At 31.5% G+C, this 16,041-nt stretch overlaps 1 protein-coding gene across 1 annotated transcript; it reads right to left on the bottom strand.

The window, feature by feature from the left end:
* Window positions 1-177: 177 nt before the first annotated feature.
* Window positions 178-12,680, bottom strand: LOC145606916 (cytochrome P450 81Q32-like). Its single transcript, XM_081662744.1, has 8 exons — window positions 11,820-12,680; window positions 9,292-9,906; window positions 2,945-3,062; window positions 2,592-2,724; window positions 2,402-2,489; window positions 1,752-1,856; window positions 1,512-1,565; window positions 178-303 (listed from the first exon to the last, which is right to left on the bottom strand). Exons 1-8 carry the CDS (start codon window positions 12,678-12,680, stop codon window positions 178-180), a joined length of 2,100 nt encoding a protein of 699 aa, XP_081518870.1.
* Window positions 12,681-16,041: the final 3,361 nt, after the last annotated feature.

Raw genomic sequence — 16,041 nt, 5'->3', positions numbered from 1 at the left:
TTGTCCCTAATTAGACTAAGCCTTTCTTTTTAGGAGTTTGGCAATGTCACCAAGCACTTGGTGAGCAGGTATCTTAGCCGCCCTCGAATGTTGACCCAAACTTCTAGACTCGTGTGTGTCAAGGATGTACTCGGCTACTCTTGTACACGAAAATAACCGTAGGACTCGATAATTAAATTAGAGGAACACATTTATTGGGCCCGATTCCTCCAAACAAGATCTCCGTTCCTCATTAATCAATCCCATTTCAATCTCACTCCAGGCAGTTGGATGCTTGCACTCTATCAATTCCTCATGGACATACTGAGAACAAAACCCACAATAGATAAGAAACATCAACATGGTAAAAAGTTCATCCACAAAAAATAAAATAAAAAAGCAAAACACCCAATCAGTGTATAATTATGTCCCAAGGAAAAGTGAACAAATACTGAGATAACTTGCAAGAACGAACTCTTATACATCAATAAGAAGCAGAGAGTAGTAAAAATGATCCTTTAAAATCTTACTCTTTTACAGAATGTTCCCAAATTACACACGTTGAGATTTATCCAACAATCCAACAAAACAATGAACGGATAAAGAAATTGAAGTTACATGATTTGATACATATACTGGACTGATTTCTGCATACTGCTATATATGCATCTAATAATAAAAATAGTGACTCACTTTAGCTAATTACTTAATTGCAATGAGAGGAAGCCTATGGTCTCTTACAGACCAAGCACCCTCTTGTCCGTAATTATATTTCACATCGGCGTTTGTCTGCTTTCTAGACTTAAGGTCCCAAAATGAATTCAACAAGTCATGGGAAGCAGGTGTTCGGGGTTCTTCGAAAGCAAGTTAGCTCATCCTCCTATTCAAACGGGAAGAATTAGGGATAGTCTATAGATACACTGTTAAAATACAGTTTAAAATGATCTTAACACTTGTTCAGAGTTTCAGCCAATCAGATGAGTATTTTTCATAGAAAGAAGCAATGACTTGAGAATTTTAAATCCCTCTAAAGATACTAACTTTCAAGTAGGAAATAGCTACTCTAAAAATGTTGGACATGAAGTATAGTAAATCTATTCATGTTGACAATTACTATGCTAAGTTCACAACTTAGAAATTGTATCAATATACTTTGGTTCACTGTATATCAAGATCAAATAATTAAATAGGACAATGCTCTTTTAAGTAATGATACAAAACATTTACATTGCTGCAGTCAATCCCATGACATGAACATCAAATCGCCACCACATTTACTTTCTCAGCCTACCAGACATCTGCAGTAACCACCTAGCCTTTTTAATCTCCTCCTCTTCTCATGGTAGCCTTTTTAATCTCAATAAAGCTTCTCACATTCAAATTTCTCAAAACCAAACACATTTTCTCAATATTAATCACAATTCAATTGAATCAAACTTCCCAATTTACCTAATCTTTTGGCTAATAAAAGCTAAGTTTCCTTTTAAAATCCCATATTTTATCCTATAATTTCTCACACCAGTCCCACAAACCAAAGTACTTAACATTAAACACCACTGCCCCACTCTTCGGCTTTCCCTTCTCAGCTGTAAACATCAAGTCATCAATACATCCTATTTATGGGAGTCCTCTCCAATGTTTTGACAACACCATGGAAAGAGAAGAGAGTACCTTTAGGGGAGGTGCAGAACATATGTAAGAAATAAAATATTTACCCAAACCAGAGTAGAAAAGTGTAGAAAATTTACGCCCTCCCTAAAGATAGAACTTACCAGTGAGAAGGATAATATTTGCTGAAATTGCAAGTTTTTCCGCGTGTTCAATCCTTCAGCAATAGCAAGTCTAGCTTGAAGTGACATCCAAATTTGAGTAATGGCCTGAAAGAAATTAGAAAGTCATTAATAACAAAGGATATAATTAAGTAGTCATATGTAAATTTGGTCCCATATAAATAAAGCTCATATATCAGACTTCATTAGCAAAACAAGAAAATGCCTCAAAAGCATATCCAAGATGATAAGTATGGAAAAAAAAAGATTTCCTATAGACAAATTTAAGAAAAAGGCGCTAGCACAATGCGTAGCATGAAAAATTAGTGCAGAACATGGCTATGGTAAAGTGGAGATGATAAATCAGATAAAGATGAAATGACCATTTGTAAGTACACCAGATTTAACAGCTCCACAAACTACTCCCCAAATCGATAGAGGCCATGTAATAGGTTGTTGAATCTCCCATAAGTTATGTAGAAATAGAACTTGATAATAGAATTGTGATAAGCATACATTAGACTAATAACAATTTTAATATTAATGCACTAATTATCCATAACATGCTTCTTATTGTCAATATAAACACTGATTGTTAATATATAATGAAATTTCACCATCCTCAATCATATGCAAATCACAATAAGCCTAACCTGAAGAGATGATAAGTTATACCATGTAATTTTGCTCAGAGTTGGTGACTGCAACCGGAAAGAGTCGGTGTATTGGCCTGTCCAAATTCTAATAGATAGTATATAACATTTTCCACAATGAGACAATGTAGGAATTGTTAAAAATCACCAAAAATCCAAAAGAACTTTATATTTCACAAGCCATACATACAAATAACCAAAATAATCATTCATACACATATCAAGTGTAAATATCATATACTCTGTAGGATCCTGCATCCTTATTTTAAAGCGAAAGTAGTAATTTAGAAGACAACTGCAGAATCCTTGTAAATTCATAGAATCTGCATGGACCAGAACTCATAAAATAACAATGCTATACATCACAAAACAACATGCACAACAACTCAAAGATAAATAAATAAATAAATAATAATAATAATAATAATAATAATAATAATAAAATAAAAATATAAATTAAGAATAATACTCTTAACGACGTCAGATATCAAATATCAGATAAAGGCATCTAAATAAATAATAATAAACATATTGAAAAAGAACCTAGGCCACCAATTCTCCAATTAGCTATGAATGCCGAACTCCCGATATCCGCCCACAAATTATGTGCATTCCTTCGAATTCGAATCTTCGCCGGAATTGGCTTCTCTTCGACGTGAAACTATACCCAATATAATTCTGGAAAACCATCACACTAATTGTCACCTAAGGTGCATCGAGGAAAAGGGTTGCGAAATTGAAGTAATTCGTCACAGTCTGTCAAATTTAGGAGGAATAAAAGATATACTTCAATGGAGGAGAATCCTAAATTGAATATACTGTGAATTAAATAGTTGTGAAATTTAACCAAACCCTAGATCGTCAAATTGATGTTCCACGATTATTAAAACAAGCTAAAGATCATACCTCAACTTCAATGAAAAACTCGGAATACGCTTCAACGGAGAAGAAACTACCCTAATATGCTGAAAATTTCTGTTTTAGGGTTAAGAGTATCTACAGAGACTGGAAAAATTGGAGGGAGGAATGGTGAGTGAAGAGTGAAGACCGGTTCAAAGGAGAGAGAAAGCAAATGGAATGGTGGAGCATGAAAAGGGGAAAAAGCAAGACTGAAAGACGACCAAGAACACAAAATGCTGAAATCAAACGAGGGTAATTTCGAAAATAAAAAATAGGTTGAGGGTAAAAGTGTCAGTACACTATTAATTTCAAATAGTAACATATGTTGGGGCTTTTGAAGGGTTGTAGATATAATTATTTAATTTGATAAATTTTAATCTTATGTATGTTATATATATCAAGTGATTATTCCACAATTAATCCGACCTTTTGATTATTCCACAATAAATAATTCAAGTTTTGGGGGTGTCATAGTGCTTGTTCACATTTATTGAACTGAGTTGAACTGAATTAATTGGAGCTGAACTGAATTGAACTGAAATGAACTGATTGGAGCTGAATTGAACTGAACTGAAATGAGCTAAAATGAATATTTTATGAGAGAAGGAAATTAGGAGCTGAACTGAACTGAACTGATTGGAGCTAAACTGAACTGAAATTAAGTAAATGTGAACATGCCCTTAGTCTATTAGGCAAGCAGGTCACTAAACCTAAAAGTACAGGTCACCTACTACGTATCGGATTTTCATTTGTTTGAAATATATTTTAAATTTTATAAAAAAAATACTTTAAATTAAAGAAAAGTTATTTTTTTTCCTTTCTTCTTCTTCTTCCCTTTAAACCTACATGAATACAGCAGCAGCTCCATACACAACCCCTTCCCCTCCAAAATCCAACCACATTCACCTCTCCCTTCTAAAATCCGACCACCCTAACCCCCTCACCTCTAAAATCCGACCACCCACAGCCGGTCACGTCCAAAATCCTAGAATTAATTAGATAAAATAAAAACTGCATATATGTAACAAAAGATACAATTCAAATTTGATTGACAATCAATTACATACGACTAAAAGCGAATCTATGACACTTGTGAATTTATTATTAAAAAATTTCCTCCCAAAATTTACTTTTTCAAAAAAAATTATTACATAAATAAAATAAGATTGCATTCAGATTTCCTCAAAAAAAAAAGATTGCATTCAGATTATGACTTTAATTTTACTCTATAAAATTTAAAATAAACATCCTAAAATATCGACTTGCATATTATAACTATAAAAACTTTTGCATGCCCCCTGTTTACAATAATTTTATTGTACATCGAACATTATGCGAAAAGTAACTTTTTTTTTCTACAAAAGTGACCCTTTTTGTTCACAAAAGTGTCCCCTTTTATCTACAAAAGTGACCTTTTTTTCACAAAAATAACCCTTTTTCACAAAAGTGGTTCTTTTTTCCTCAAATGTGACCTTTTTTATTCACAAAAGTGACCCTTTTTTTCCACAAAAGTGACCCTTTTTTCACAAATGTAATTAAGCTACATGTGCAAAACAGAGTATCAATCCACGTCTACTTTCATGAGCCGCACCATTCAAGTAAAAGTAAGCCCAAATGAAGTAATATCAAACGTTCCTAATCACAAATATTAATGCTTTTTCCTACGACCAATCAAAATTTACACATTGACTTACTGATTATATGTTTTAGTCATTGCTCCTTCCACTTTTCCAAATTATCACTCGCTCAATTTTCTAAAAACTTTTTCAGTAATTCCTTGTCTTCATCACCAATTTTTGGATAATTAAGTAAGCTCACAAATGATGATATAGTGTGGTTATCAGCAGCAAACTCTTTGTTTCTCATTAAGCTGAAATTCTGTTGCTTTGATTCGAAATTTTCAGCTACTACTTTGATCTAGAGGATTTGGCTTCGTTACATTCGGAAGCAAAGAAGAGCTTGATGCTGCGATCGAAGGAATGAACGGCCAAACACTCAACGACCGTCAGATCACTGTTAACGAGGCTCAAGCAGTCAAGCTCGAGGCAGTGGTGGCGGCAGCGGTGGCTCCGTAGTGGGTGAAAAATAAGTGAGAAGAGAGAGCATACTGATTTACAGTAGCGTTATTGTACATCGGATGTTTTTGAGCATTTGTGTTATAACTATCGATCACATATTTAAATATTTTCTCTCTCATGTTCTTTTTTTTGTTTTAATACGAAGTATATTTCATACGATTTAATACTGATCAATCAATTTAGTTTTATAATATTTAATTAAATTTTCATTATAGTTAAACATCATTCCTGCATTGCACGGGGTTTAACCTAGTAATTTAATTATAAAAGTAAAAGAAAATTGAACTACCTTGTGAATGGAGGAAAAAGATTCAAGTAGTGGGGTTGTATATGTCATGGACTGATAGCAAGATTGCTTGAATAATGGACATGAACATTCGAGAAATCTTACTATCGTTATTCACAATGATGTCTCAAAATCAGTTGCAGTGGGGTGGAGTGGTTCGCTGGCCGGCGCGGTGGTGTCGGCCTGTTCAGTCGCCAGGGAGGGGGAACGGGTGGGAGTGGCTGGGCCTGGGAAAAGTGGGCCGTGGGTGGCTGCTTATTTTTTTTTTAGTAAAGTTGAAAAAAAAAATCTTACCTGAGCCAGTTTGGCCTAGAAATGGGCAGCGTGTCGAGCTGGGTTGTCGTGGGCCATGCCTGGTGGTGGCTCGTGCCGTGCCTGCATCTTAGCGTGCCGTGCCGTGTCGGACCACCATTTGGCACATCGCAGCACACGGCACAGCATGACCCACGTGCCTGGCGTGCTGTGTCGTGTCGTGCCGGGCACCGGGTCACCCATAACATTTTTAATTTCTTTTTTGAAAAAATCAAAATATTTTCTTTTTGAACAACTTATAAATGGATATACTATTTAAATAATTTTATTAATCTATGTTCATGTTTTATTTTATTATTATATTACAATTATTCTTTTTTATTATTCTTATGATATGATGGGCACTTAAAAAAAAGGAGAGAATATTAATAATATAAATAAAAGTCTCTATATTTAAAGATAAGGAAAGTATATAAGTGATTATGTATATATATATGTCACTATATATAAAAATATTCAAACCCATATCATATGTGCAATGCAAGTACACAATGCTTAACCAATTGAGTTAATAGACTTATGGCACACACAAAAAAAAAAAAAAAAAAAAAAAAAAAGCTAATTCTCATAAAATAAAGGTTGATCGAAAAACAGGCACAATTCATATCATAAAACCCAAATGCAGCAAAAGGTCATAATACCAAAAACAACACACGGAAAACTGTGATACTGACTAAACATTTAACTAACACTTGCATATTTATACGTCTTTTCCTAATTTATACTAGATGTTGTAGCCCATGTGATACACGGTTTGTTTGTCTTTTTTGAAACAAATAATATTGTATTTATGTGATATAATTTGTTATTTTATTCGTTGTACATTTTATCATTTAATATTTTTATTTTAAAATAAATTGTGAATTTCTTCTCATCATATAACTAATATAAAGCTAAACTTTTAGCCAGGCGACGAGACAACACTTGGCGTTCCAACTTTTCGCCTAGTGTCATCGCCAAGTGTCGCGCCACGTAAGATAAAGTTATATAGAATACAATTTGTAGGTTAAAAAATTAGTTTAGAATTCTATTTTCAATCAAATTTAGATAGATTTTAGGATGAAATTGTTAATTTAGATTTTTATTTTCGATAAAGTACCAATATTTCATATGTACAAATTAAAATATAATTTTATTAAAAAATTATTAGATTTTAACTCTCATAAATTATCATATAAATTTATTTTTTAAATCATAATAATTTTTTGAAGCGAAGGAATTAGTTCAAAATGTACCACATCCATTATTTATAATATATTCTAATCAATTAAAATAATATATTTTACACTCTAATATAATTTTATTACTGTGTATAGACCTGTCAATCGGGTCGGGTCATGAGTCATTTCGGAGAGACTCATTATTTCAGGTTACAGATCAAGAAATGTTTTTCACCAATATTATTATTATTAGTCATTACATGTCTTCTACATAGTTTAAATCGTCACAAAAACACATCAATTACTAACTAATTTTGTATCAATGATATGTTTTTAATTTTAACATATAGTTTAAAAATTTATCTTAAAATTCAATAAACAATCCGGGCATTGCACGGGCACAAAACAAGTTCATTATATATTCGATAAAATTTCTAATCTCAAAAGATAATATTTTATATTTAATTACTTTAAACTGTAAAACCTCATTCGCCAATTTTGCTTATATGGCATTTGAATTATTTAATTCCAAAAGAACTTACTATTCTCTTATTTAATAAGCTATTACATGGTGCGTTGAGAAATTTAATCTACGTGGCTCTCTAAAAATTCAGGAAAAAACTCCACTATATATATATATACTAGTTTTGTGCCCGGGTGATGCCCGGATTGTTGATAAAAAAATTTTAAAATTATTTTTGACTTGAATGTTAAATACGGTCATATAATTTCTTTTGATAATTTGAATTATTTAGACACACAATATCATATCTCTTATTTATATATTTGTTTACTTTTTTTATTTTTGTTTGTAAATTGATATCTATTTTATTATTGACTTGATTTTTTTTTTTTTACCGAACTTGACGTACTTTTATTGAACTTATATTGTTTTTATTGATTAAGAATTATTTTTACTGATTCCCTCTATATATATATATTAAAAAAATTAATTATTATATTATTAATGGATTTTGTTTGAAAGAACTTTTTTTAAACGAAGTTTATGAATTATGATGGAATAGAATGATTTATTTATTAAAAGTTAGGATTAATTTTGTATCTTAAAAAATATATCTAAACATCGCTTACTTAGTATCAAATGTGTCACAATAATACCTATTTGTTGCTTACGTGGCGCATTATTTGGCGAAAATCTAGAATACCATGTGTCGTTGTCTCGTGGGCTGGCTGCGAAACCGGCTTTATTTATTTGTGATATGATATTAGATTTAGTGACAATGTAGATAGTAGATTATATTTTTTGCTAGGGAAAGGTAACAAGATACATAAAAAAATGCTATAACAAAAAAGACAAGATAATTAAGGGTATTTAATTTTCGTATCTGTTAATGTCACAAGACATCATGCAGTTTCATTAATGCAGAAAACTCCAAGCCAACATAAAAAATCAAATTGCGGTCGACTACATGGATCAAAAGTGATAATTCTATACAGTTGGCACAAAAATCTTCCTCCTCCATTCCTTATAAGTAATCTTTGCATAATTGTTCCTTTTAAAGAAATTAAATGCATATAAACTCGGTTATGCACTAAACCCATGGTTTATCAAGCATGACCTCTCCAACATCCTCGTGCATAATCCACATATTGCTACTCTTAGCAAAAATACCAAAAACTGCTTACAATTTCCCAAAAACAAACAGACACTTCATTCCTACAATATTAACTATTTTATCCCTTTTTTGTATTTTATATCATACATTGTATTCATTATACAAAACAACCAATATCATGACACAGTTTGAGTACAAAAGTAATTATACCTTCTTTATCGTGCAAAATAACTTCAGTTGAGCTTTGAAGGTCTATCTTTCTTGTAAACATCAATCCACCTCTAGTTTACACCATATTAAATTATTAATGTAAATCTAATCAAAATTGAATGAAAATGAACAAAAAGTGAAATTATACACAATACACAACAACCAGAAAATATTCCCCAGTCAAACGTCTACTTGTTTAGATTTGAATTTAAGAATAATAAAAGTCTTAGCTCGCTATATAAACTAAGGGTACACAATAACTTATAAATAAAGTCATAAAAGATAAAACACAAATGGATCATATCCAAACAAGAAAACTATCGACCCCTTAATTTTACTAGCTAGTAACTAAAAATAGCTAATTAACTTTGAGTTTCGCAACGACATCCACCATTGAAGACCTAAGGTGGCAAATTGCCTCCAAAGGCTTTTCCTTAGGACCAATATTTGCACCACTTTTCACAGTCAAGTCTACTAATCCATCCTCAGGTGCTTCCCAATCAAAACATTGGATAAGAGTCGCCAAAGCCAAAGTGATGTTCCTAAGGGCAAAGGCGCTCCCCGGGCAAGACCTTCTCCCAATTCCAAAGGGTAAAAATTTGTACCCTTCGATCTCATAAGCAAATCTCTCCGGATGAAACACGTTCGGCTCGTCCCATAGGCTAGGGTCCCTTTGTATCGCCCAAGCATTGACATAGAGCATAGTACCTTTTTTTACATGGAACCCTCCAATAGTGCAATCTTTGGACGAGCAATGTGGGAATAATAGTGGTGCAGGTGGAAAAAGTCTTAGTGTCTCATATATTATCCAACGTATATAGCCCAATTTCGAAACATCAGATTCGTCTACGAGTCTTCCTTTTCCTACAATTAAATCAATTTCTTCCCTTGCTTTTGCGATGATTTTTGGGTTGTTTATGAGGTTAGACATTGCCCACTCCAAGGTTTGAATTGTTGTTTCTGATCCTGATAGCAGTTGCATCTGATATATAGATAATCATATGGATTTTATGAGTAACAATCCCTCCATTTATTAATAAAAAGGAAATTCTATTAATTCCTAGTAAGAGAACATTTTATTTATTAATATATATTAAACGTTTGAGGTATGAGATACACACTTGCTAGTAGAAGTAAGTTTATCATTTTGTTGGTCAAAGTTTCATCACAAATTCATGTGACATCAAAATAAGTAGCTTCTAACTTTCTAAGTCTTATAAAATGTTAAACTCGTTTTTTTTTTTTAAATCAATGTGGGATAATTATATTGGTTGATTTAGAAGTCTATACTTCAAAAAAAATTACACTTCCCTCACATTATCAACATACACTACATTAATTCATGGCTATTTCTTGTGATGCGCCATTGTCGCTGGTCTCTACTTGTGATGATGATGATATGATGATTAATGAACCAAAAATTAAGCAATAGTAAGGCCCTGTTCTTTTCACCTTAAAAAAATAATATTAAGTAAAAATAAGTTCAGTTCAGTAAAATTAATTTCAGTTCAGTAAAAATAATTTCAGTTCAGTAAAATTAATTTCAGTTCAGTAAAAATAAGTTCAGTTCAGTTCAGTAAAATTCAGTTTTCTTAAAGAAGAATTATAATTGAAAATCAGTAAAAATAATTTCAGTTCAGTAAAAATAATTTAATTTCAGTAAAAATAATTTCAGTTCAGTAAAATTAAGTTCAGTTCAGTAAAAATAAGTTCAGTTCAGTAAAAATAATTTCAGTTCAGCAAAATTAAGGTGAATCAAACAGGGCCTAATATGGGGATACTAAAAACCACAAATTTAGTCAAACATATTCCTCACAACTAAATATTGCATTTAGGCTCTGTTTGATTCACCATAATTTTGCTGAACTGAAATTATTTTTACTGAGCTGAATTTATTTTTACAAAACTGAACTTAATTTTACTGAACTGAAATTATTTTTACTGAAATTAAATTATTTTTACTGAACTGAAAATATTTTTACTAATTTTCTATTATAATTCTTCTTTAAGAAAATTGAATTTTACTGAACTGAACTTATTTTTACTGAACTGAAATTATTTTTACTGAACTGAAATTAATTTTACTACTGAACTTATTTTTACTGAACTGAAATTATTTTCACTTAATATTAGTTTTTTAAGGTGAAAAAAACAGGGCCTTACTAATAAATCTTTCATGATAATTAAGGCAAACTAGGATAAAACCTATTCTTATTTTTTTTATCCTAACATAATTCTTTTGTCTTAAAGAGTTTCTAGTTTTCTAAGGAATAATATTATTATTTTATTTATTTCCATTTTCTTACTTGACTCTTTGCTTTATTATTCCTATTTGCCACATCCCATTCCACATAAAATTTCTGACAACTTATTTATTTTTATCAATCACATATTACAACTTATGAAAATTCTAAAGGTTGTAATATGTGATTGATTTTTTTTTTTTCCCCGTCAAAAAAAATCAATCACATATTACAACCTTTAGAATTTTCATTCAATTTAATTATGATTTTTTTATATAAAATATTTTTTTATTTATTATTTTTTAATTATTAACTTACCTTTTATTACATGTTATAATTTATACATGTAAGAATATGTATGTCTAAATGATATTTTGTAGGATACACAAATCGATAAGAGATCTAATTATTCTTTTAATGAACAAATATCAACTTAAAAATTTTTGAATCAAAAATAGTCTTATTAAATATTTTTGAACACAATATTTTTATTTTAAATTATTACATAATTAGTGACATTGCTCATTATTTACTCATTATTTGAGTAATCAAATTTATACATGACATGCATCAAAGATAAATTATCGTAATTAATTAAAAAATTGAGGAATTAACAAAACTATATTTTTATAGGCAAAGGGAATAATCTTACCAAAATGAAGCTTTTGATGAATTCATCTGTGTAGCAATCAGGTTCAGCTTTTTGCAAGTCTAGCAACTGTTCAATTAAATTTTTTGTCACACCTTCCTCACCACAAGATGATCTTCTTCTAATACTTTCTCTACACTCATCAATCAAATTTTGTAGATATTCATCTCTCTTCTTCCAAAGCTTTTTCAAATTTTTCTCAATCCCTCCAAAACCTACCCACCTCAAAATGGGAATAAAATCACACATTGTCATGGAACTAGGGGGTGTCAAATCCATGTTATCCCATGGCTTCCCGTTTACCACCCACATCACAAAGTTGTGCGCTACCTTATTAAATATTTTATTTAAGTTCACTTTTCGGATCTCACCCTCGGACTCGGTTAGAAGCTCTAAGATCATGTTATGGATCTCAGCTTTCCGGGTGGGGCTTGCTTCATTAAGATTACGAACGGAAAACATTGTTAAGACCCCAATACGTCGGAGATTTCTCCAATGGTCCCCATATGGAGCCCATATAAGGATCGAAAAGTTATATCCTAATACCTCACCAACAATGAATTTAGGTCGGTCAGCAAATACAATGTCATTTTTATTGAGGCATTCCTCGATAGCAGATAGAGAAGAGACAACCAAAAGGGGCTGATAGCCCAAACGCAAGGAGAAGATTGGGCCGTAACGTTCAGAGAGGGTTAGGAGTGTTTTGTGGAAGGGGGGCTTGAGTAAGTGTAGGTGGCCCCATATAGGAATTGATGGTGGACTTGGTGGGAGGTTCTTGTTTGCTTTAAAGGACCATAGGATTTTGTAAAGGAAAATTATTATTGCAAAAAGAGATGGGTACAAGAAGATTTTCTCCATTTCCATGGGTTTATGTTGTATGAATATGGGTGTTTGTGATTAGAATATCGTTGCATTTGAAAGTAGGAGAGAGTAGTATATATATTCGAAAGGGAAAATGGTCACGATATAAGGCAATAAATAAATTCCTTGGTCTTCGTTACTAGTCAAAGATGATGACAATGCATGTAATACATGTGGGCTTGGGCAGTTAAGGAAATAAAAATAAAACAATATTTTTTTTTATAGGAAATTAAAGATTCTTAACATATAAGGAAGATATTTATACTTAAAAATGGGCAAGATCAATTTGATTATATCCTAATTTGATTTTTATATAAGGTAGTAAATATTTAATGAGTAAACTACATATTGACTATCTTAAATCTCTTTAATTGATAAACATTTAATTTATTTTGAAACATAAACATTTAATTTTTGAATGACAAAATTTTATCTGATAAAAAAATTAATAACATCTCTATTTTCATCAAATACAATACACCATTTTGGGACACACTTTATGAAAGAGATTAAGCTATTTAAATGATCAAATTATTCAAAGGAATTTATACACGTAGTGCCTAACCCTTCTCTAATCTTGATGTTTGTAGACACCCATTTGTGTCTCCCCAAAACCAAACCCAGTGATGGATACCTTTTGCGTCGAACCATAATCGAATGAAGTGAAAGTGCGAAAAGTCTAGTGTTGCGGTTATTTTTTTATTTAAAATATTTCTTTCTGTTTTTGAAAACCCAACCTATTTTATGAAAACATCTAGTATAATTTAGTTTGGTCCATGATAAGGGTCCAATAATGATGTATTTGAATGGGGCTTGAAAAGACCTTTTCAATGATATATTAAAAGCCCAATTCCGATGAATAATGAGGAAGTTATGGCCAAAATACTAAAATGGGCCCAAACCGGATTTTACCTACGACCCAATGATCATGTGGAGGGTCCAAAGGTTTAATCCTATTCTTAAACTAATTAGGATTGATTAGAATATTCTATAAGATTCTAAAAGATCTTAATTATCCTTTTTTGAAAAGATAAGATCATAGAGTTTGAATTTGAATAAAACTTTCCTTTTTAAAAGTCCTAATTCTATTCGAATTTAAAGATGTTCAAAGACAGTCATATTTTATTTTTGTGCCTCATATTCTTTATCCAAATTTTATATTGTTGGATAGTTCTTGAAATTATCTTTCCAATGATATATTATAATATTAATTCCGAGCTATAACGAAAATAATATGAAAGGAATACGAAACTTTATCCAAAACTGACACCCTTTCACTATTTTGGCCATATCGTTTTATCTACAAAAGATTTTAATCTGATTCTAATTACATTGCAAAGTAGACTTCAAGAGCTTTCCAACGACATATTATACGACTTATTTGGACTTCTGGTTCAAAAGATATGATAAAAAAAATCCGCAAAAAACTGTCTTTGTCGCAAAACGACAAGGCTTGTCGCCTGGCGACAGTCTTGTCGTCTGGCGATAGCGCGGAGTTTTACTCCTTTTCAAATTCTAACTGTTTTCTATTAAATTCCGGACTATTTTCTTATAAATAGGGTCCTGGACCTCCGTTTTTATTCATCTACAATCAACAATCAATCTACAATCACCTAATTATCTGTATTCTCTCTTAAGCAATATAACCTTCGTCCTAGACGTGAAAAGTTTATACTTTTCTGAGGGTTTGGTCCCAAATCCATTCTAAACTTTTTAACTTTTTCTTTCAATTCTTTAATTTAATTATTTAATTTTATTATTTTCATTGAAGATTACTAACACGTGTATTTTGTTATTAGAAAGAGGTACGAGGCATCAAAGTATGTAATCTTATTGCTCTATTCTTGTAGAAAGCATGTTTAGATTTGATTAATTCCTAGTATCATGTTAGGATGTTATTAATGCTTTTTAGAATCATGTTTAGGGTGCCTTGTATTATTTCTAATAGCATGTTAGTATCATGTTAGGTTTAAATCTTTAAGCTTTATCATATCTTTTGATCTAGAAGTCCAAATAAGGCATATAATATGTCGTTGGAAAGCTCTTGAAGTCTACTTTGCAATGTAATTAGAATCAGATTAAAATCTTTTGTAGATAAAACGATATGGCCAAAATAGTGAAAGGGTGTCAGTTTTGGATAAAGTTTCGTATTCCTTTCATATCTTTTTCGTTACAGCTCGGAATTAATATTATAATATATCATCAAAAAGATAAGTTCAAGATTTATCCAACCATATAAAATTTGGATAAAAAATTTGAGGCACGAAAATAATATTTGACCAGCTTTGAACATCTTTAAATCCAAATAGAATTAGAACTTAAAAAATGAAAGTTTTAAAAATGGAAAGTTTATATTTAAATCAAATTCCTTAATTTTATCTTTTCAAAGAAAGATAGTTAATATCTTTTAGAATCTTATAGAAGATTCTAATCAATCCTAATTATTTTAGAAATAGGATTAAACCTTTGGACCCTCCTCATGATCATTGGGTCGTAGGTTAAATCCGGTTTGGGCCTAGTTTAGTATTTTGGCCATAACTTCCTCATTATTCATCGGAATTGGGCTTATAATATATCGTTGGAAAGGTATTTTCAAGCCCCATACAACTACACCATTATTGGACTCTTATCATGGACCAAACTAAATTGGACTGGACATTTTCATAAAATAAAGCAGGTTTTCGAAAACAGAAAGAAGGATTTTAAAAAAAGCTACCGCATCACTAGACTTTTCACACTTTTACTTCATTCGATTATGGTTCAACGCGAAAGGTATTCATCACTGGGTTTGGATTTGGGTAGGGGTGGAAAAACCTGACCCGAACCCGACCTGAAAATAGTGGGTTAGGGTTGAGATTTTTGACCCGATTTCTTAAATGGGTTGACACGAACCCGACCTGAAATTAAATGGGTTAGGTTAAGGTTGAAATTCTCAACCCGAAAATGACCCATATAACCCGAATTGAGTTAAACCCAAACTAAAAAAAAATGAGGTAAATTATGGCCCAAGCCCAAACATGAATCTCTAGTAAAATCATAAACCCTCGCCTAAATGCCTAATGTTGTTTAGCCGCCGCACACAACTCACCCTCTCTCAAATTTTGCTTCTCTTTAACTCTCAACTCCTCAAGCTAAGGAAATGAATTATAGTCTGCTACTTTGTTAGTTTGAGTTACTCTCGCTCGATTGCTCCACCAGTCCACCTCCTTCAAGCTTCAATGTATTTGGTTCTTCAAGCTTCGGTCTTCAATGTATAGGTTTATGTTCATCTTAACAGGCACTTGTTTGGCCTTTTTTGTTACAAATTAAACCCAAATTTTCAGATGTATTATTGCTATGTTTCTAAATATTTTTTAATTTGATT

This window comes from Chenopodium album, chromosome 23, assembly GCF_948465745.1.
Source record: "Chenopodium album chromosome 23, dcCheAlbu1.1, whole genome shotgun sequence".
In the NCBI taxonomy this organism is placed as follows: Eukaryota; Viridiplantae; Streptophyta; class Magnoliopsida; order Caryophyllales; family Amaranthaceae; genus Chenopodium; species Chenopodium album.
This window is presented reverse-complemented; position numbering and strand designations above follow the sequence as displayed.